The following is a 24,196-nucleotide window of genomic DNA, read 5'->3' as shown; positions in this document are numbered from 1 at the left end:
ATGTCTTCTATACCACTATATGACAAAGCAGTACGACTTGTTTAGGTACGCCTGCTTTCAGAATTCTTGAACTGAACACACGTGTGTATTTATATAGACTAAAGAGTTGGTATTTAAAAAGTATACACCTGTACAAAATGTATCCCATAGTTTAGTTTTTGAAAGGATTGCAAACGTTTGGGAACAGCCTCACCTAAATCTATAGGTAATTTAAAGACATTATAATGAGGTTGTACAGTTCACATAGTCAACATGAAATTCTTACCAATGAGCAAATATCCAACCACCAGCCACAAATGAGAGGGAACACACCAATTTCTACCACCACTAACAAAGACACCTGGGAGGAAAAATAAAGTTTAAACAATGCACTAATTTCTATGTAAGCAAAAATAATCAATTGGATACATTTAAGATCAAACTATATTTTTAGTTCAAAAGTTTCCATAAAACAAAACCCTCTTAAATGCTTAACAAATAAAATACCTTTAAAATGTCTTAACATTTTATTCTAAGCAAATATTTCACAGGAACATCTTTTAGTAGTTTCCAGTTTGGAGAAACAGCGAAAAAATGACATCTTGGTGCACCTTAAACATAGGTAGCATTGTCCATTTCTAAAAACAAAAACTACCACATATTTGTTTTTATCTCTGAAACTTTTAATCATTCTTGGATTCTTTCTTCTCTTAGGGCTTAGGCCTCAGAGAAAGGCAGTAGGTACTATATATTCTGTGTTATTTGCTGAACTTGTGCCCTTAACACAGCAAGCACAAATACATGTTTAGGGGGGGAGGGGGAAATTTTTTGTTTCCATACGATATATAAGGGTGTCACATATTAGGTTCGACAGGGGTCAGTCACAACATTTCACACCTCACGAGCCACATCTATTTCCCACCCTCTACCCATGTATTTCTCTCCCATCCATCTCACTAACTCTCCCCCCTCCCGCCTCGCATGTATTTATTCCTTGCATCTCACTCTTACTCCCTTTTTTCCCTCACTCACTCCTGCCCCCCTCTCTTCTCTCACTCGCCCCTACCTTTCGTCAATTACCCCACTCTCTCAATCCACCCTACAAAATACATACCAAAACCCCCCACCCTTCAAAATATGTTAAGTGGGCTTGCATATTTACTTGCCCAGTGCAGGGCTGTTAATATGTAGAGGGCACAAGAGAAAACGAGCTCCATGACCGAGTAAAAACTTGTTCCTGTGCCAACCAGACATTACAAAGTATATACACTAAGCTGAAAATGTGTTATATCATTAATGAACATCGCCTCCCATTTTAGTGAAAAGCTTAAACAGACCCCCGATAAACACCTCTATACACTTAGGGTACATGCCTAAACGAACAAATCACCTGGGTCTGAGGAAGGGACACATTAGTCCTGAAACGTTATCTGTACTAAAGCTCTGATGCTGTGAACACCTTATTGAAGTTTTTCAAAACTCAAATCAAGTCTCCTGTGTGCTCCTCCTTTCCTTCATTTTTGTGCCATTATCAGGTCCAGCCTTGAGACGCCGGGACCATTGGGAGGTAAGCACCAGAAGCAGAATTATACTTGCACGTCTTTATTAACAGTGGTGTGCCATTTATTTCTATGATTGCACTTTTATGTCTGAAGCACTTATTCTCATGACCTGTTATTTAAATTATTTGTATTTTATATGATTGTCACGTGTATTACTGCTGTGAAGCGCTATGTACACTAATGGCGCTATATAAATAAAGGCATACATATACACACATCTCTTTAGCAAACTAGCGTTACCTTGACAACAATGTAGCAGATGCCCAGCAACCGTCGCGAGCGCTGAAACTTTACAAGTGCTGCTAAGCCCTGGACATTGAAGTTAAGGAGAGCACGTTTATAAAACCCCCAATACCCAGCAGCTCCTCCATGCAATTTACTGACGGACGTGTATTAACAAGTGTCCAAACTTCAGAATCAGGGCAAAAGTAGAGCAAAAATGTTGCACTGGATTTGCACAAGAAAACAAAAGACATTGAAACTAATGGTATTTTTTGCTGTGATAAATGTCAGTTATTTCACAATGTTTGCCTTATTTTGCAGCCGGGAGGCTTTGATACACCTTCCCCATTGTTCCTCAATCTGCAATTTTACACTGAGATGATTGAAGCCGAACACGGATTAGTAAATACTGTAACTAGCATCCTTAATCCTAAACAAGTTTAAAGAGGTGGTTAAGACAATGGTACCGACATACAGATTATTTGGTGCATAGTCTGTTGTACCCTTGGCTTTAATGTAAAAGGTACAAGGTATCAGAGGTGAGGATTTAGAGCCACTGCCAACTGAAATCATGTACTATAACATGGAGTAATCAACACACACACAAAAATGAAACTACTTATTTGGTGTGGTGCCTGTCTCATTGCTTTCAAATCCCCAGAAATAATCAAGTAAAATGCTTGCAATTCTTTATTGGTGTTTGGAAAGCTTTACAAAGCCAGCAAGGGCTAAGTGGATGTCAAAAGTCGCAATGCTACTATCAGCAATAATATTTTTGGGTCTCTAGTAAGAGAAAATGCGCATATGTAGTGATTTTCCATATTACAGAATGTTCATAAGTATTGAAACTATGGTCATTAAATGCTCTCTACTTCTAGAAGTCACAGAAAATTGCATTTATACATACACATGGTCTCTTTTTATAGGCTCTGATCAACTGCCTCATGAATGGTGTGTGAACAGAACATGCTGCTCTGAAAGGTAAACTGAGCGACAAGATTAGTGTGTCCATGACAACTCGGGGGGGGGGGGGGAATTCAATAAGTGCTGATACAGGGTATGAAACCGTGATCCAGCGTTCACTCCAGTTCAGCAGATCAGGGTGCAATACTCTACATTGTCACAGGGCATATTGATTGGTTGTCAAATACCTTATTACTGAAATATATATATATATAAAAAAACCACACCTGCTGTGCTAAGGCACACATTTATATCTTAAAAAAAAAAAACGAACATGTATTTCATTTTGGTATGAGTTCGATTTTTTTGCCTAAGATATCCATGAAATATTTGGTCTATTTTTAAGAAAGTGTGGAATTTTTGCATCCAGATGTTCATCACATACAACTGACGCTGGCTCACGCTAAAAGTCCTTGCACCATGAACTTGCAACTTCAAAGAGGGCAGAAGTTCAGACATATTGACGTATGTTCATGAAAAGGATACATGGCACACAATTAAAGTGACAGCTAACAGAACATAGCCGACTATTGTTGTGATAAGGCCTTCAAAATGGGATGCTCGTACCTGAAAGAGAAAATCAATGGTTTGCAGATTTGCAGTGTACTAAATTTGTAATGCACCGATTTACAATTTACAAGTATACTACTATTTATGATAGTATTGGTGACTTGATGAAGCACAGTGGGACAGTTATGCTAGGAGACCAATAACTATGGATTTCCATATTGTTCATTTTGCGTTTCACCCGTGTTATTCTGACATTGTTATATTTTTTGTAAAACACTATACCAATACATTTTACAAATCGTTCCATTTCACCCTATTGTGAAAACTAAACAGATTCAGATTTGTCTCTGGACAAAATCCAGAGACCCAGATCCACAAAACAGTACTAGCACGACTCAAGTCCCATTCAGTAAAACGGCGTGCTAAAGCTTAGCACCCTTTTGTGGATCTGAGCCCGAGTAATTTATTAAAAGCATGTGTAATAAAAAGGGATGATCAGGCGACTCAGGCATCTGGGATAATAGGTGCTGTGTTCGTACCTGGTGGTTAGGGTGAGGGGTTGAGAGGCAATTCCCCCCTACTCCCCTGGTTATTCCCCTCCCCCTCCTTCCCCATCCCCCTCCTGCCTTATCTCCCCCCCCCTCTTTGTCCCTCTCTTTCGGTCCACTAAGTGGATCAGAGGCCTTGCGAGGGCCTACTCAATCCTACTCTATCCTCTTTATGCAAAGAACAAAAACCCTGTATTAGGCTAAGGATTAACATTATGTCTGTTCAATGTGTGTATGTCCAATAAATGTTTTTGAAACAAACAAAAAGGGATGATCAACACTCACTAGGCAATCTTTTTAGTGGCAAGATTTTATAATTTGCAGAAACAAAATCTACAAACATGGCTGACAACCAACAACAGAAATCAATTTTCTACTGACTGTGAAAGCAAGCCCTGACCCGTGGCCATTTTACACGTATTTTTGCCAGGTTCCACAGATGTTCAGGTAAGTTTTTTTTTTTTTTAAATAAATCTAGAAAATCTCAAGTGGCGTGGATTGCTGCTTTAACATATTGACATGAAATTAAAGAAATAATACTCACATATTCTTCAAATCCAAGACCAACAACAGAGAAGTGACCGATGTGATAAGGACAAAATGCTGAGAGGAAAAAAAAATGGGAAAAAGAAATGAGATAAACTTAAAAGTAAAAAAGGAAACATTCTTGAACTGGTATCTAAACACACACACACACACACACGTTTGAAATGTTATCCACAACGCAGAATACTGAAATATTTGGACCCAACTTAAATACCAATGAAACTATACAACAAATTGCAACAGTACAGCTTAATTAAACATCTACGTGTAGCTGATGCCTTAAAGTTAATTGGGGCAGCAAACTGGCAACCGACTAATGTACATAAAAACGTTCCAATTCCTAGTCCGTCCCCAAAATGCAGACCATTGATTATGCAGTACTGAAGACATTAAATTGCACACTGCAATTGTTAAACTATGGAAACCAGAGTCCAGGACAGCAGAAACAGGAAGAGTTTCAGAAATACCAATGCAAATTATCCTCATTTATACAATTCTAAATACAGTACATGTAAATTAAAGGCACACACAGCTGCACTAAGATGTTGGAAGCCTGCCTGCATTTGTCTATTGCTCTTCTGGGTTGAAAAACTGCAAGACCTCTGGTTAAAGTTGATCAGCTATAAGGCTCCTTCGTGGAACTATGATCAATCCTTGCAGAAATTGCTAGGCACTGCGGCACTAAATGGAGCTATAAAACAGACAGTCTCTAAGCAAAACATAATTCACGTTGAGCAATGTGGTTATAAGGCACATAAGCTTACAAATCATATCCACTACATTTTTACATTTGGCCCCGAAGTAAATTCAACTGACAATAATAATTTGTCTGTCTCTGCAATTAAGTTTAATAAATTTGATTTGTGGGATTTTGGGTTTTACATCGTTAGTTCAGCCTGAATACTCCCCCCCACCCCCCTCCCCAGCTTTACGTTCCCGAGCACAACATCTGTCACGTTATTATTAAAGTGCTGGGAACCTTTTCTGTACTTGGAAATAGAAAGATTAAATGGAAAATATGCCACTTTAACATGGACTCACTTATCACCGAGGGCCTTCAATAAAGGGCCTTCAATAAATCACTATTACATTAAAATATATGGAGATGAAAAATTGTATTCAGTTTGAAGCCATTTGTTTAAGTGATTGAGTGGTATATAACCTACCAAAAACAAGTATGAAAAGTGTATTCAGCGACACCACCCAGAAGACGTGTTCCTACCGAGAAGAAGTAAGATTAGCACACTGCGACAATTCACACTCAACCTCAATAATGCTATCACTTAAATAAGAATGCACAGAAATTGTTGTATCTTTAGGCTGTAATGACTGTGGCACATTGCTAGTGATATAGAAGCGTTCTGAAATAATTGCTACATTTATGAACTGGGTTGGTTATAGATATTATCAAGCCAAAGTCATGGCCTCCATTTAGGCAAGTCTGTTGTAGGATAAACACGGTAACTGGATTATCGATGTTGCAGTGATCCTTGGCACTGAAGTTAAATAATAAAATTATACATAGACTTCCTCTTCCTAAATGTTACGTTTGTCTGAAGCACTTATTCCCATGACCAGCTATTTATATTATTTGTTATTTATATGATTACCACGTGTATTACTACTGTGAAGCGCTATGTACACTAATGGCGCTATACAAATAAAGGCATACAATACAGTACTTCCCTTTCTAAAGTGCATACAAAAAAAAAAAATTAAGATTTTTTTTTAACATACTAGAAAAACCAAGGATCCATCGAGCCCCAGCATCTGAAAGAAAAAAGAAAAAAACAATGAAAACCAACTTATGTAATTTGTGTTAATATTATATATTATGTGATAATTGTATTGAATTAATATATATTGAAACTCTCCTTAGGCTATAATTAGGAGCAATTAGAATGTAGAGCCATTTCCCAATTAGAGCATTCCACAGCATAATAAATCCTGATGAATACATTAAAACCAAAATGAAGCATAATGTTATTAGAGGTACTCTGAAAAGAGCTACCATGAAAAAGTAGTGTTATATAACATTTTGCCCACAGCAAAACTCATCTGAAGATATTTAGGACGTCCTAAAGATGTATGCAAAATTGCATTTATAAAGTAATTAAAGGCAAATCTATCTTACCTAAATGTCTTGTAAATTGCAGTACATGAGCGTACTGTACTTCAAAGACAAAATGAGGGTACTTAAAGAATAGATCTTGCCAAAGCTTTGTACAATATAATTTCCTATACGAGGAACTCACAACGATCCACTAAGTATTACACGCTAGAGCAAATCTACAGTTCTCTGGTTACGGAGAAGGGCTACTAAAATGCTAGAAATCACCCATTTTAAAACTTAAATAAATCGTAGGTGGTGGTTCATTTTGACCATAAGAGGGACTACACCTTTAAATGGTAACTTATGTCGAGATGACAGCACAGTATGGCAACAGCACTGAATAACTCACCCGCTCCCAGGTGAGCTCCTCTGCAGCTCGATCCCATTCTAAGGCATTCCAGTTCATGTCATCTGTAGTGATAAATACTACTATAAAAATCAGGCAACTCACAACCTACATGCAAACGTTAAAGCACCATCTTTTCCTTAGCAGTGCCTACGCACACACGCACTAATGCCATAGATACAATATCTGGCCAAACAGCTTGTAGAACTTAAAGCCGCAATACTGCTCATTACACATTTTTGTTTAGATCTGTGACCTTTGGTTCCAGAGACGCTTACTGGTGCAGTTACCAGTGTTCTCCTGCATAATTCGTGACATTTGGAGAGAACACCTGTAATTACACCAGTAAGCATCTCGGGAACTGGGGGATCCCATAGGCAAACGGAACGGCTTATATCCGGAGGACCCTCCAGTTTGAACACTTGTAAAAATGAAAAAAATATATATTATAGGAAACAGCCATTTTAACAAATGATTAAGTCATAATAAAATCTCAAGTAATTTAAAAGACTTCCAGAGGGGAGGGGAATAAACAAACAGTTAAGGCACAATTTTAGTGTCAAAAGCTATGACCATTTTTCTTGGAAAATACTCCAGCAATGACCATATGACCAGATAGGCAATAAATAAATAAAAATGGCTACGATGTGCTCGACATGAATTATTACTGGTACAAGAGCTAGCATTAATGACAACTGGTCACATGGTGATAAACATTTGTGCACAGAGTGCACTTCCACTGCAATTTGTTACACTAGTTAGAGATTTACATTATCGTCTTAAATTATTCATCTTAATGGGGAAGGTTTGACTTCTGTAGCGTCTTCCAAAACGTGTGAAAATATACCTTACTACAATAAACACAGAAAATAAATACAAAAACAAAGGTTTAGTCACTCAAGTGCAATAGCCCTCACTATTTGTTAATAGGCATTTAACTTCTAGACCCTAATTACATTTATGGGACAAAAATAAATGTCTGAAGTATTAAAAAATAAAAAATAAACGAGTTTTACTTGCAATTTACCATAAATATGGAATCAGTTATCTCTAGGCAGTAATGAAAATATTTATATTAAAAAATAAAAATTCTCTTATCTCTATATAATTTTTGTTTATAAAAACAAAAGGCACAAGTACTTTGAAAGAATGCTATGGGTAAGCTTTAAGGAATGCCAAAATATTTGCAAATGTTCAAGTACTGGGGCAATGGCTTTTTTGACTGATTGCCTAGCCTATTTGTGAACTTTCATTAAGTTACAGCTTGTATTATAAATATAGTGGTTCTCATGCACACAAGACACGGCGTGTGGGGGTTATCTATATAAGGTCCATATTTTTGGCCAAGCAATGAATATCCTATCCATCACAAATTAGGAGCAATTATTTAATTTTTTTTGTAAATGCATGGCTCCCCAGGAGCGGGAAAGCCATTTAGATACACGTCAACTTGGATTTGAGACTGCAGAAGCACGCAGACCTAGTTACCTTGTGCTCCATTGTTTGCATCAGCTGCGTCTTCAATCACTGCGTCCTCCTCATCATCGTTGTCTTCTTCCTCCTCGTCTGCCTGCTCCTCCTGAATCTCGGGATTCTCTCCCACCACCGCGTTGTCTGCCGGGGGGTTGGCGGGCTGGTCCAGTGCCACGTTCTCTGCTCCTCCGTTCCCTGCTCCTGCGGCCTGCAAATATGACCTTTGAGTTGAACTAAAAAGTGATGCTGTGTGAATGCCATAAACCAAAATAGGATCGAGACCATTATTGTTCCCGTTCATATATAGAATCCCAATTTCTAGTTGGATAAGTATTTGATATGCAAGATCATAGACCAGTCCATTCCTGCGTCTCACAAAATGTAATGTTTATCTTAACACAGAATATATAAACCAAGAAATTGTTGGATGCAGATGTAGCATGTAGGATCTCTCCACTCCTTGTTTTACTATGGAGGTCCTCAATCCGTCCTGCCTCATCTGACAGAAAATAAAAAAAACTGGAGAAGCAACATAGCGACAGCTTCATTGGTCTTATGTAGGGGAATATCTGCTGAGACCTTTTTGCCTTCACGCAAGTCCCTTCATCTCTTGAAGGGCACCAAAATAGAGAGCTCTTGGAGGAGATTCTTAACTTTTTATGTATAGACCGTCTCTACATAAAAATAAATGTATTACTTTTGCAGATGAAAACATCTAAAACCATGTGCTACCTCATTCTGTTGCCCCAAACCATTTAGAGGCTGTGGCTGATTTTGCTCCAGCCATTGAGGGGCTCCTCCGTGGACTATTTGTTCTCGTAACCAGACAAGACTTATGAATGCACAGAGGGTGCATGTCACAACAAAGCATCCCTGCAAGCAGTCTGCCAATAAATTCTCCCTGAAAAACAAAAAAGCCTAATGTCATTTGTGTACAGTTTATAAATACAATAATATTACTGTGTTAATATCATAGCAACCTAGAATCAATAAAATATTATATCGATGTTTGTCAAATTTGAACGATGAAATCCAACTACAACAGACATTTTCTGGAATCATGGTCACTAAGCTCTGTGAGAAGAGCTCCAACGATACTGTCGGCTCCAACGATATGGTCTGCTACAACAACTAAATTCGTGTTCATGCGTTTCTGATTAGGGCTAAAGCATTACTTTAAAATTAGGTGGCTTAAGAAATTTGGCAAGTGTATACAGTATGCACAGTGAATAAAAAGGTGATGAGGAAAATATCAGCAGACAAAACTTTACAAAACTCGGCAGTAGGCTTCTACATAAAGAAAGCACAGAGCAAGTAATTCCCAATTCTGCAATAATTCAGCACTGACATGAATGCCATGGCCATAAAGACCCTTAACAGTTGTGTGTTACACAGACAATAATAGAGCTTATACGTACGTAGATAGCATATCCAAGGGCAATGTCAGTAATGAGCTCACGGAGCCAGTAAACAAGCACTTGTAGATACGACCTAATAGAAAGAAAGAAAAACAGAAGTCTACTTGTGTGCTATAAATAAAAGTACAAGTGCATCCATGTTTACCTGCATCTCATCTACACTGACAGATATCAAATAAATAAAAATGTATATAATACAGGTCACGGGTATGTTACAAATTAACTTTAAACAGACCAAAAGTTTGGAAACTTTGAATTTGGCCAGTCCTACCATGGGCTTCATCATTAACTATTAGAATTTTTTTTTTATCAGAGCACAGGTCTTCTCCGCCAAATCATTTCAGAGCAGTGCCCGTTATCCAGACTAGGTTCAAGTAGTGTTCAAAACATGTGCAACCATTAACATTTCTAAACAAAAGAACATTTACAGGATAAATACTAGAGGAACTTAGTAGGTATTTCCAAGTCTTGTTTATTTTTAATAAACTTATTACACTTTTGTTTATACTATGTTTAGGTGCAGCTTAAATTATTTTGGAATTCAGGAGGCACAGTGGAAACACCTGTGTGTATTTCCTGGATTGTATATTTATTAGCATAAGTTTTAAGACATTTTGTTTAGTTATATTAGGACTGCAGAAGGAACCCATACTTACATGCTGTAAGTGGAACAACTCCCAACCATGCAAAGGCCACGAGTGTATAATGAAACCAGTATCTGATCGCTGTGCCAATACTTGTGATCAGTCCAGCACAGATGTCCTGGATCGGAAGTCGGGAAGGCATGTCTGGGGAATAAACTTTGAGAGCAAATGTTTCAGTAAACAACCATTCTAACTTGGAAGTCCGTGTGCAACATTGTGTGACCTATAACATATTTAAGAATTGTTTTATTGTACAGGAAGGAGCAAGGGTAGCAGGAAAAGCAACTAAGCAGCATTACAAAACTCGGGTTTACAGATAAAAAAAAAAAGAGATGTTGGTTTCAGAAGATTAAAGTTCAATGTGTCTTACTCAGCTGGAAACCAAACTGAACTGCCAAATGCATTTGAAATGTATAGTGCAGGTATCCAGATACCTGTGCTGACCAGGTTACAGAATAAGAGGATTGAATGTGCGCGTTTCACTCTTTTGCCGAGAAAAGAGCAATCTCTTCAATTAAATCTTTTCTTACACTCCCCATGAAAATTACGTTTTGTTTTTTTCCCTTCTGCTTGCATCAGTAAACCAAAAAAAAAAAAAATATGAACAGGAGACTTTTGAAGGGATTTCCTTATAACAAGTCATGAAAACAGCTTGACAAAGCCTTATGGTCCAGTTTTAGGAACATAGTACGCAGTACATAAACATATCATTAAAATGGAACAGCGTCGTAACAGAATCTTTCAACTGATAGAAGCCAAAGTATCCAAAAGGTAACTGGAGAACCCAAGAACTAGCACAACAACAAGGGGTCACTTTCACTATTGTGCAAACAATATGCTGGCAATCGGATTTCAATTTAACACACCAAGATTAAATGGATGAGCGTCATTTTAGCCAATTAAATTAGAGGCCCCAATAACAAAGGGGGGGAGGGACTATGATTTGGGGAGGATTGCAAATTGACCATGTGCACAAACAAGAAAAGTAGATCTTATACACAAATTGGTATCCAACATCCTGCCTGTAACTCCAGTCAGTATTTATTTAATGGACATTAAAATACAAAATATTTCCTCACACAATACGTTGGAGAAAGGGAATGGCCCATAATTCTGGTGGGGCCTGGACCATTTAAACACCACGGGAGGAGGGCACTTCTTTAGACACAATTTACAGTCTTCAGTTTCATTATGGGCGTAATGTGGTTTGACTTGTTGGACTGCACCAAGTAAATGCAAAATGTAGTTACATATAACCAAACACTGAACTGTAAACATAAAACAATATAACAGATGCCATGCTAGAATTAAAATATTTTATAATGAAATAATTTAAAGCATAGATACATATGGGCATTTCATGACTATATATATGAATACAGGGTTAGAAAATGGTGTTAGACAATTAAGCAGGACCAAAAATTGGCAATTTAAGATATATTTAACTGTTCCTTTAAAATAGAAAATAAAAAGCAACCAATAAGTTAAATGTAGTTAAGGAAACCCCACTGTTGACTTACTTGGTGTAAAAGCAAATCTGTGCTTGCATAATTCACAGTATTCTTTTCTGCTGTGTTTCAGCCACTGAACTAAGCTGCAACATAAATGCATAGTGGTGAGCACACGGATATTCACAATCACACAATCCTTTCAGTCTCTGCACAGAACCACACAAATACCTACTGTTTACTATATATAATTGTTGTTTCAGAAGACCAAATAAAAGAACAGAACATGTACTGTTTAAGTTACATTATCACCATTTATTTTTCCCGTAAACGACTTGTGAAGAGGTTACTGGACTTTGAGATTAAAGAGGTGTAATAAAAAGTTGGCCGTTTCACTTTCAGGAGTAACTGAATTTCTTGGTGGCGTCGTTCCTCGTTGCTGACAAAATCATACAACTAGAGCCAGGAATAGTATTATTGCAATAGAGTAACATTGTACTTTATTATGTGGTAAACAAAAACAAAAAAGTAAACAACCACCATAGCCTTACCAAAACAAACTGCTGCTCACACATTGGTATACATTTTCCATTGTTACTAATTAATAGTAAGTATTTTGTACTCCAACACAAAATGGGTAATTACAACAGAAAATTATAACATTAGCACCCTTTACTGCCCCAGAGGCTAGAAAAGCATTGCATTTCTTTGCAATGTGTTGCAGCCCCCCAGGCAACCCCCATTAACTAGTTGCAAAAAGTACCTCATTAAACCCTAGGTCCATAGGGACATAAGCCAGACCAGGTTTTTAGGGCAACCAAGCAATAGCCTATTCATGTGCACATGAGCTGAATCCACGTGTGCGCAAATAAATTGGTTGTTCCTAAACCATGATGTGGGCAGTGGTCCCCAGAAAAAGGTTTGGGAAGAACTGAAGTAATCTAGTGTGAAATGCCATAAACATGAGGTATAAAAAGGGAGAAAGAAAAAACAGACACTTAGGTCACCACGTAGAATTCTGGCAACAAGAGAGCCCAACCCCAACATGGACAACTTCGCTTCTGGCGGTATTGTGTAAGAAGATGAATCACCTAATTTGATAACCACTGGAAAGCACAACTAGTGATTATGAACATATTTCTGATGATTTATCAGTCTGGATCAAGTGATGAAAGGGTGCTAAATGCACCATCTCCATTTTCTGCCAATGATTACATTTGCACAGGCACACACAATGCTCATTTAACTTAATCACATTAAATGTGTTTGTGTGCCACATCACATTCAAATTGAAAGTTCGAGTTTAGACTTTGACCCATTTACTGCCATGTAACTGCTCTGCATACACTAGAATCAGACTGTTGTAGGATTTCCAAATATCTATTAGTAAAGAAAAGAAAACAAAAACACAGTATTGCCACTGCCAGGAAATGACAACGTACATGTTATGAAGATAAACATATCTGCAAAGTTTGCACTCAGTCCAGCAAGGGACCTTGATCTGAAAAAAAAAGTATTACTACGAAATTGCCCGTTTGGAGAGAAACAAAAAAGCTGGCAAGTTTTTAACCTTGCATTAATAATTATTTTTATGATCTCCATTTAAGGACTTCCAACAAGGGAGTATATCACCACATTATTATCTTGATGTGTTTTGCAACTTACCACTCTTGATGAATAAATTTAATACTGCCAGTGCACACGCATGGGTGGTAAAGTGGTTTCTCGGGGGTTCCCTCTGACCGGCATACCCTGCATATGTCTTCTGGGCAAAAAGAGAACAGTCTATTAACCTTAGGTTTACAACCAAGAGAGTCATCCAAATACATGGGGAAAATAAACAATGTTTAAATGTATTTAACACGTTTTAGAGAGATTAAGTCAAATATGTACATCTTCTGATCTCCAATCCCTTCTGTTCATGCTTTAAAACCCCACAGACAGAAAGATAATATAACCTGGAACTGGCCCATTGTCCACCTTTATGGTTTAAGACAAAAAATTAGGGGCAAGGGTTCATTAGCGCAGTGCCATATGCAAATGTAAAGGGGTACACTATGGTAAGGGACTCAGAAAACAGCCTTTATTCCAAGTATAGATTGCCGTCTCAAAATGCACCCTCTCACCAACAAACATTATGTTGGCAGAAATCTTTCATTTGAAGAAAATAAAAGTGAATGCTAAAAAGGCTTATTCAACACCCGCAAAAGCAGCCAATTTGGTAATTTTGGTCCGAAATTCCCTAATTCCATTTCTGCATCGGTGGATATATAATAAGCCCCCAAGTGTTTTTATAAGCAGCTTTGTTGATTTTACTAATAAGGGACATACATAAGTATTTTGGGGGCTTAAGGAAAAGGGAGCGTGCCTTTAAAAGCAGCAATATGAGTTAAATGTAAAATATATTTATATTATTATAGGATTGAAGCAGGGGGTTTCCAGAGCTGAGCTGTTAATTTCAGCTCTGAGGAGCCCCTGGTCCCAGAGAAACATACCTCTATAGGGGGTGCCGGTTTCTCTGTGGAGTTAGAAGGTCCAGATCACGCGTGATGTGGGACATGTAAACCGCTATTATGCTAGACGCAGGGATAACTGGTACCACTACAGAGGTAAGTAAGTCTAGATGAAAGGTGTCCCCGGAGCGCGCGTGCGTGTGTATACACACACACACGGCTTTGATAGCCAACTCCTTGTTAAAAGAAGTGCAAGATTTCAAGAAAACAAAGGTCCTTAATTAAACCAGATTTTTTTAGCCAGGTAAGAAATCTGCCTGAAGGGACCTTTGTGACCCTGAAAGTTTGCACTCTAACCACAAGCTGGCTATAAAACGTATCACTACCGTACTTTTTATGTCTGTTCTATGGGCTGACACGGTACCAGCCTCAATTTGTATCAATAAAGTAAGCACTATACAGGGGTCTCAAACTCAGTCCCCAAGGGCCACCTTTAATAGATATCCCTGCTTCAGCACAGGTATCTCAATCAGTGGCTCACTTGAAGACTGAGCCACTGAGAGCCATTTGTGCTGAAGCAGGGATAGCCATAAAAGCTGGCCTGTTGGGGGACAGAGTTTGAGACCCCTGCATGACTAGAGCAAACTTGCAACATGTATTCCTTTAGAAATGTGATGTATAATACTGACCCAATTAAGCTTTCAATGAATATAATTCAAAAGACACTCTTGTAGATGTACTTCTAGACACACTGAAATTGGTTCGTTTTTTTTTGGAGAACCGCGAGGGTCCCATAGCAAAATGGATCCTTTGCAGTATATGTACATATACTAAATATCTGAAGAATGGACCCCTGTTCTTCAGAAAGCTTAGTTACAATATCCAACTTTCTCTAGAGATTGTATAATCTCTAAGTGCCAGAGGCCTGTTACAGATACGGTCACCTTATTGCATCATTTGAAAAACCTTGCAATAAATCTCTTGGTACAAGACAGATGTACAAAGAAAATGTGGCCTTCATTTTAAGATTGCTTGCACGTTTAATTTTTCATTCTAAATATTGTGTGAAACGCTATTTAAGGCCACTATTATACATTTAGTAGACATTTTTGAAGGACTACTTTACAACTCAGCCCTGATCTTGCTGAAACATACATCAAGTTGGATAACTTCTACTTAGCCCATAATAATAAGTTTTTAATTGTATACTCTGTTATCGGTTGTGCTGTTTTAAAGCAACAAACCCACCACCCCCAAGAGGTCTCCATGAGTTTAACTCAATGTTCATATCTTCCCTACAAGCCTGTCCTGCTCCTCCTTAGGCTAAGGCCCCGCTCCCAGAGTCAGCGCACCCGCACTGCAGACAGGCGGTGCGCTGACATACACAGACCGCGATATGCGGTCTGTAGGGAGCGGGAGCCGGAGCGGGAGGTGGGCGGGAGTGGGAGGCTTGACAGGGAGGGGGGGCGTGGCTTGAGCGGAGGGACCCGCTACTCTCCCCCCCCCTCCCTCCACGGACTCGGGCTGGAGCTGCTGAGGGTAACTTTAAACACACACACGCAGGCACTCATATACACACACACACACACACAGGCAGGCAGGCACTCACGCACTCATACACACACACACACACACAGGCAGGCACTCACGCACTCATACACACACACAGACAGAGGCAGGCACTCACGCACTCGGGCACACACATACACACACAGACAGGCACGTACGCACTCAGACACACACACAGACAGGCACTCACCTGCTTTCACTCCACACTCCTCCCCGCTCCCCGAAGCCTCTCCTCCTCCCGAAGCCTCCCCTCCTCATTGGCTCACAGCCACACCACGTGACGCGTCAACGCTAGGAAACACCATTCTCTTGCGTCTCCTAGCGGCTGACGCGCCACAGCGTGTAGTCAGCTGTGCCGCCAGGGGGGACCGGGACCGGCTCGCGAGGATTCCCCTGCTGGTGGGGAACTCGCGACATGGCCGCCCGCGCCAACGAGCGCAGCGGGACCGAGGCCTTAGGCTGCGATCCCAGTAACTGCCTGTGCGCACGGCGCGGTGTGCGCTGTGCCGCAAGGCTTTTTACAACTCAATCAAATTGAGTTCAAACCTTGCGACGGAGGTGTGGCCACGCCCACACCGGCGGTTCACCCAATGAGGGCGAACCAGCCGCGTGACGTAATGGCCATGCCCCGCAAATCCCCGACCACGCTGCCTCCCGTCGCAAGCTTCCCTCTCTCCTGGAGACCACAGATCGCGGTTAGCGCTGTGCACGCGCCCCCCCCCCCCCCGCCAGGCGCGTGTGTCACAGAACGCAATGGAGACTCAGCCTTAGGCTGCACATATAGTGCCGGCGACAGCGACGTCAAAACAAAATGTATTGACGCCGTCACGTATGCTTATAGTAGGTGCGACGGCTTGGTCGTGATCGCTGGAAGTCACTTCAATTTTATTTTTCCAGCGAGCGCAGCGTCGCCGGCACTAGAAGCGCAGCCCAAGAAAATTAGTTTTTGTGTGCGTTAAAAAACATGATGGTCTTCGTCTAGATTATGAAGTTACCATGGTAACCTTGAGACTGTAATGAACAAGGTAAAACGTAATTTTTTACATCCCAGACACCCCGATATTTAAACCGCTTATATAACCAATTAACAAAACATCAGATTTTACAAAGAGGAGAACTTTTAAAACAAGTTAATGCAAAACAAACGGCAAAAAAAATTATGGGGTAAATGACACGTAACAAATAAATGTTGTTCCAGGTGCATTCTCTGCACATGACGAAGGTTACCCTGAAACGTTGCGCTGCTCTGTGCCTCTGTCTGTATCAGTTACATTTTCTTTTACATCGCCAATTTGCTGACTCTTTGCATGAGTGCTACAAGGTTTTTTTTAAGTGAAACTTCTTTGCTGGCGCCTGCAGGGTTTTCAAGAGAAAAAATCCTTGCGTTGTAACGAAAAACCGTAACGCGAGTGACGTCACCGTAGTAATAGGCGCGCACAAAAACACTGTGCCTGGTCTCGGCCTTAGGCACGCATGCGCAGAGCTCTTTCGCTCGGGCACCAGGACACGGAAACCAACACACACACTGAGGCACAGTCAGACAGACAGACCCTGAGACACGAACACAGAGACAGACCCTGAGACACGCGCACAGACAGACAGACCCTGAGACACGCACACAGGCAGACAGACCGAGAGACACGCGCACAGACAGACCGACCGAGAGAGACACGCGCAGACAGACCGACCGAGAGAGACACGCGCACAGACAGACCAACCGAGAGACACGCGCACAGACAGACCAACCGAGAGAGACACGCGCACAGACAGACCGACCGAGAGAGACACGCACACAGACAGACCGACCGAGAGAGACACGCACACAGACAGACCGACCGAGAGAGACACGCGCACAGACAGACCGACCGAGACACACGCACAGACAGACCGACCGAGACACGCGCACAGACAGACCGACCGAGACACGCGCACAGACAGACCGACCGAGAGAGACACGCGCACAGACAGACCGAGAGAGACACGCGCACAGACAGACCGAGAGAGACACGCGCACAGACAGACCGAGAGAGACACGCGCACAGACAGACCGAGAGAGACGCGCACAGACAGACCGAGAGAGACGCGCACAGACAGACCGAGAGAGACGCGCACAGACAGACCGAGAGAGACGCGCACAGACAGACCGAGAGAGACGCGCACAGACAGACCGAGAGAGACGCGCACAGACAGACCGAGAGAGACGCGCACAGACAGACCGAGAGAGACGCGCACAGACAGACCGAGAGAGACGCGCACAGACAGACCGAGAGAGACGCGCACAGACAGACCGAGAGAGACGCGCCCAGACAGACCGAGAGAGACGCGCGCACAGACAGACCGAGAGAGACGCGCGCACAGACAGACCGAGAGAGACGCGCGCACAGACAGACCGAGAGAGACGCGCGCACAGACAGACCGAGAGAGACGCGCGCACAGACAGACCGAGAGAGACGCGCGCACAGACAGACCGAGAGAGACGCGCGCACAGACAGACCGAGAGAGACGCGCGCACAGACAGACCGAGAGAGACGCGCACAGACAGACCGAGAGAGATACGCGCACAGACAGACCGAGAGAGACACGCGCACAGACAGACCGAGAGAGACACGCGCACAGACAGACCGAGAGAGACACGCGCACAGACAGACCGAGAGAGACACGCGCACAGACAGACCGAGAGAGACACGCGCACAGACAGACCGAGAGAGACGCGCACAAACAGACCGAGAGAGACACGCGCACAGACAGACCGAGAGCGACACACACAGACAGACACCAACAGATAATTCAGTTATTATAAATATAGAAGTGCAAATAGCTAAAACACGCGTACTAAGTCAAACGTCTTTGCATTTTGATTTTTAATTAAAAACATCACCATCCCAAATACAATATCTGTGACAAAACAGTGACAAAAGACAAAGAAGTTTCACTTAAAATGTGTGTGCTCACCACATACCATTCTTTTTTTTTACTTTTCAGTAGTAACATGGTAAGAAATATTCCCCTAACAAGCATCCCGCCTGTCAGATAATAGGCAACTCTTGAATAAATAAACCAATACAAGCTGTATCTAATGTAACAAATACCAAGGGGTCTCACTTAATAGACTGGTAGTTTGTAATAAAGGTGCCCTTTTTACTCCATTGTGCACCATGCTTAGGCTGGGGCCAGAGAGGGGGTAGCAGGGCTGAGGCGCGCTGACACTGAGGCTCGCCTGCTGAAATCTGCGCGATTTCATGCCCATGCAGGCGAGCCAACGGGCGCGATCGGAGGCAGGGGGAGACTGAGGGAGGCGGGGCAGTGACGTCGCTGGACCGACGTCAACTTCACGGCGCTGACGTCACGGCGCCGTGACGTTGACGCTGCTCCGCTCTGATTGGATGTTTTCAGCCGACAGCGCTCTGAAAAACAGCTTGGCTGTCGGCTGAAAAATCCAGCGTCTCAGCACGCCTGCGGACGCTCGCGTGAGCCCCCTCTAAAGACATCCTCATGGAGGATGCAGGGGCTCAGCGCGGGGCGTCCGCACGGCTCAGCGCGGCCTGTCCTATGGACTCGGCCTTAAGCAAGTCTTATTTGTTTAGTCAATATGTGAGAATAGAAAACAGTTCAAAGCACATACATGTCTCACACACGAGATCCATAAAGCTACTGCAAAATCTAAGACACTGGACAATGTTTAATCTGTAAGTATTTAGATAATATGTGGAGTTGCATGTTAGCAGACTTTTGACATTTCCTAATGCCTGCTGCACAGTGGCTTTGTGAGACCCTTAGGCTGGGTCCCAAGTGGTCACGGTGGCGTGCGCAGCGTACAGAGGGTACGGCCCTCTATGGGGCCGGGCCCCAGTAGCTGCCTGCGCGCCCCGGCACAATGCGCGGCCACATTTTGGAAAGACAAGGATTTTGTATTTTCTTGTAGCGACGGAACGCTTGCCTCGTCACAGCGGCGGTTCAGCCAATGAGGGTGAACCAGTCAATGAGGGTGAACCAGTCAATGAGGGTGAACCAACCAATGAGGGTGAACCAGCCAATGAGGGTGAACCAGCCAATGAGGGTGAACCAGCCAATGAGGGTGAACCAGACACGTGACGTAACCCCCCCCCCCCCTTCCCAAGTTGCCTGGAGTCCACCAGGTTGCACTGACTCAGGTAACGAGTGCTGCCAGGCACCCCGTCTTGCGCGCACTGGAGTCAAGACTGGCTGCCTCTTTGCCACAAGAAGAGTTCTCTTTATTATGGGGAAATGTATTCCCCATATCTTGGGTCTGAAGACAGACACTTAAGAAAATTAAGCACGTATCCATTAGTTTATAAGCCTTGCTATTATGGTGCAACTATCGCGTACTTGTAACGCAACAGTGAATTATGCGTTTTACACACTTGTAAACAAGGGAGCAGTTGCTATTGGTTTAAAGTGATGCTTTTAATCAGAAGTCAACACTGCCCTGTAGTTTAATATAAAAAGAGGGAAGATGTCTAAATAAGTGAAAAAGTGGTGACCAAGCAAGTACCGTATTTCCTCGATTCTAAGACGCACTTTTTTTCCCAATTTCACATCTCTGAAATAGGGGTGCGTTTTAGAATCGATGTACTAAAAAAAACAAAAAAAAAAAACCTGCTTGTGGGCGCTGCAGACGGAGGGCGTGCAGCTTTCAGCGTTTTACCAAAAAGTGAGGTAGCCAGCTGCTTGAGCCACGGCCCCCCGCCCGCTCTCCCCCTTGTCTCATGTTGGTTGCTTGAAGTGCTGGCCCCCCCTCTGCGACCCACAGTAGTGGGCTGTAGCGGCACCACCAGCTGACCGTCCCTGACTGCTACTCACAGCTTCCAGCCCCACGAGCCCTCTGCTACTCACAGCTTCCAGCCCCATGAACCCTCCGCCCCTCCTCTGCTACTCACAGCTTCCAGCCCCATGAACCCTCCCCATGCTACTCACAGCTTCCAGCCCCATGAACCCTCCGCCCCTCCTCTGCTACTCACAGCTTCCAGCCCCATGAACCCTCCCCATGCTACTCACAGCTTCCAGCCCCATGAACCCTCCGCCCCTCCTCTGCTACTCACAGCTTCCTGCCCCATGAACCCCCCCCCCCCCGCTACTCACAGCTTCGGCTGCCAGCCCCACGAGTCCTCCCTTGTCTCTGTCACTGTGTGTGTGTCTCTGTGTGTGTGTGTCTCTGTGTGTGTGTGTCTCTGTGTGTGTGTGTCTCTGTGTGTGTGTGTCTCTGTGTGTGTGTGTCTCTGTGTGTGTGTGTCTCTGTGTGTGTGTGTCTCTGTGTGTGTGTGTCTCTGTGTGTGTGTGTCTCTGTGTGTGTGTGTCTCTGTGTGTGTGTGTCTCTGTGTGTGTCTCTGTGTGTGTGTGTGTGTGTGTGTGTGTGTGTGTGTGTGTGTGTGTGTGTGTGTGTGTGTGTGTGTATGTGTCTCTCTGTGTCTCTGTCACTGTGTGTGTGTATGTGTCTCTCTGTGTGATTCTCTGTCACTGTGTGTGTGTGTGTGTGTGTGTGTGTGTGTGTGTGTGTGTGTGTATGTGTCTCTCTGTGTGATTCTCTGTCACTCTGTGTGTGTATGTGTCTCTGTGTGATTCTCTGTCACTCTGTGTGTGTATGTGTCTCTGTATGATTCTCTGTGTGTGTGTGTGTGTGTATATGTGTCTCTATGTGTGATTCTCTGTCACTCTGTGTGTGTGTGTGTGTATGTGTCTCTCTGTGTGATTCTCTGTCACTTTGTGTGTGTATGTGTCTCTGTGTGATTCTCTGTCACTCTGTGTGTGTATGTGTCTCTCTCTCTGTGATTCTCTGTTACTCTGTGTGTGTATGTGTCTCTGTGTGATTCTCTGTCACTCTGTGTGTGTATGTGTCTCTCTCTGTGTGATTCTCTGTTACTCTGTGTGTGTATGTGTCTCTGTGTGATTCTCTGTCACTCTGTGTGTGTATGTGTCTCTCTCTGTGTGATTCTCTGTGTGTGTTTGTGTCTGTGTGTGTGTGTGTGTCTTTGTCACTCTGTGTGTGTGTATGTGTCTCTGTGTGTGTGTGTATGTGTCTCTCTCTGTGTGTCTCTGTCAATCTGTGTGTGTTTGTGTATGTGTATGTGTGTGTTTCTCTGTCACTCTGTGTGTGTGTGTGTGTGTGTGTGTGTGTGTGTGTGTGTGTGTGTGTGTGTGTGTGTGTGTGTGTGTAAGTGTCTCTGTGTGTGTCTCCCTCCCCTCCACTGTCTCCCCCCCCTCCCCTCCACTGTCTCCCCCCCCCCTCCCCTCCACTGTCTCCCCCCCCCTCCCCTCCACTGTCTCCCTCCCCCCTCCCCTCCACTGTCTCCCTCCCCCCTCCCCTCCACTGTCTCCCTCTCCCCCTCCCCTCCACTGTCTCCCTCTCCCCCTCCCCTCCACTGTCTCCCTCTCCCCCTCCCCTCCACTGTCTCCCTCTCCCCCTCCCCTCCACTGTCTCCCTCTCCCCCTCCCCTCCACTGTCTCCCTCTCCCCCTCCCCTGTCTCCCTCCCCCCCTCCACTGTCTCCCTCCCCCCCTCCCCTCCACTGTCTCCCTCCCCCCCTCCCCTCCACTGTCTCCCTCCCCCCTCCCCTCCACTGTCTCCCTCCCCCCCTCCCCTCCACTGTCTCCCTCCCCTCCACTGTCTCCCTCCCCCCCTCCCCTCCACTGTCTCCCTCCCCCCCTCCCCTCCACTGTCTCCCTCCCCCCTCCCCTCCACTGTCTCCCTCCCCCCCTCCCCTCCACTGTCTCCCTCCCCCCCTCCCCTCCACTGTCTCCCTCCCCTCCACTGTCTCCCTCCCACTGTCTCCCTCCCCCCCTCCCCTCCACTGTCTCCCTCCCCCCCTCCCCTCCACTGTCTCCCTCCCCCCCTCCCCTCCACTGTCTCCCTCCCCTCCACTGTCTCCCTCCCCCCTCCCCTCCACTGTCTCCCTCCCCCCCTCCCCTCCACTGTCTCCCTCCCCCCCACTGTCTCCCTCCCCCCCTCCCCTCCACTGTCTCCCTCCCCTGTCCCCCCCCGTCTCCCTCCCCTCCACTGTCTCCCTCCCCCATCCCCTTCTCCCCCATCCCTCCATTCCCTCCTTCCCCCCCATTCTCTCCTTCCCCCCCATTCTCTCCTTCCCCCCCCCATTCTCTCCTCTCCCCCTCCCCTCCACTGTCTCCCTCTCCCCCTCCCCTGTCTCCCTCCCCCCTCCACTGTCTCCCTCCCCCCCTCCCCTCCACTGTCTCCCTCCCCCCCTCCCCTCCACTGTCTCCCTCCCCCCCTCCCCTCCACTGTCTCCCTCCCCCTCCCCTCCACTGTCTCCCTCCCCCCCTCCCCTCCACTGTCTCCCTCCCCTCCACTGTCTCCCTCCCCCCCTCCCCTCCACTGTCTCCCTCCCCCCTCCCCTCCACTGTCTCCCTCCCCCCCTCCCCTCCACTGTCTCCCTCCCCCCCTCCCCTCCACTGTCTCCTCCCCCCCTCCCCTCCACTGTCTCCCTCCCCTCCACTGTCTCCCTCCCACTGTCTCCCTCCCCCCCTCCCCTCCACTGTCTCCCTCCCTCCCCCCCTCCCCCCCTCCCCTCCACTGTCTCCCTCCCCCCCTCCCCTCCACTGTCTCCCTCCCCTCCACTGTCTCCCTCCCCCCTCCCCTCCACTGTCTCCCTCCCCCCCTCCCCTCCACTGTCTCCCTCCCCCCCACTGTCTCCCTCCCCCCTCCCCTCCCCTGTCCCCCCCCCGTCTCCCTCCCCTCCACTGTCTCCCTCCCCCATCCCCTTCTCCCCATCCCTCCATTCCCTCCTTCCCCCCCATTCTCTCCTTCCCCCCCATTCTCTCCTTCCCCCCCCATATTCTCTCCTTCCCCCCCATCCATTCTCTCTCTGCTCATCCGATACTGTCTCTCTCTCTCCCCATTCTGTGTCTGCCTCTCTCTAGTGCAGATAAATGTATGCTACTGTTTGCTAGTTAAATCAAGGGTGCGTCTTAGAATCGATGGCGTCTTAGAATCGAGGAAATAGGGTATTCCCAACAGATGTGGACCTAGCAACAATGACAAAAAAATATCCCACCGCACAAATCAAAAAGACCCATATTGTCCATAGGACACAATAGCAATATTTGCACAATATTTCATTCCAGATGTCAAGTGCACTCACTACTTCTGTATATTAGGGCGTACACCTGAACAGCTTCCTTAAAGCTTCTTGCTAATATAAAAAGGCAGAGTGAACAAATAGTATATATGGTAGTACTCTATTATTGGAAAGAATACAGGCGACGTTACAGGAAGTCACCCTGATTAACGATTTAGTACAAGGATAAAGGAGCATTTCTATTGCTACGAACAATAACTATTGTTATTGTCAATCCTAATATGATTCTTCTGTCATTCCCTATTATTATTGTCTAACAATTTAAGAGTATTATTTCCAAAATGAAGAAACCACC

General features: G+C 44.3%; 1 protein-coding gene across 4 annotated transcripts in view; it reads right to left on the bottom strand.

Annotated features, from left to right (window-relative positions):
* Positions 1-24,196, bottom strand: part of MARCHF6 (membrane associated ring-CH-type finger 6) — a 44,450-nt gene that overhangs the window by 16,802 nt on the left and 3,452 nt on the right. For 2 of the 4 annotated variants that reach the window (XM_075586218.1, XM_075586220.1), the window contains exons 2-14: positions 13,438-13,537; positions 11,845-11,918; positions 10,337-10,480; positions 9,681-9,753; positions 8,995-9,163; positions 8,278-8,470; positions 6,793-6,854; positions 6,068-6,100; positions 5,497-5,548; positions 4,329-4,387; positions 3,213-3,293; positions 1,782-1,850; positions 266-340 (exon numbers count right to left, since the gene is read on the bottom strand). In XM_075586218.1, coding sequence (XP_075442333.1) covers positions 266-340; positions 1,782-1,850; positions 3,213-3,293; positions 4,329-4,387; positions 5,497-5,548; positions 6,068-6,100; positions 6,793-6,854; positions 8,278-8,470; positions 8,995-9,163; positions 9,681-9,753; positions 10,337-10,480; positions 11,845-11,918; positions 13,438-13,537 — 1,184 coding nt within the window. The remainder of the gene's footprint in view (positions 1-265; positions 341-1,781; positions 1,851-3,212; positions 3,294-4,328; positions 4,388-5,496; positions 5,549-6,067; positions 6,101-6,792; positions 6,855-8,277; positions 8,471-8,994; positions 9,164-9,680; positions 9,754-10,336; positions 10,481-11,844; positions 11,919-13,437; positions 13,538-24,196) is intronic. The other 2 variants (XM_075586219.1, XM_075586221.1) reach the window with 2 other exon arrangements.

The sequence above is a fragment of the Ascaphus truei genome, chromosome 2 (assembly GCF_040206685.1).
Source record: "Ascaphus truei isolate aAscTru1 chromosome 2, aAscTru1.hap1, whole genome shotgun sequence".
NCBI classification, from domain to species: domain Eukaryota; kingdom Metazoa; phylum Chordata; class Amphibia; order Anura; family Ascaphidae; genus Ascaphus; species Ascaphus truei.
The sequence above is the reverse complement of the archived record's forward strand: the minus strand, read 5'-3'. Positions and strand labels throughout refer to the sequence as shown.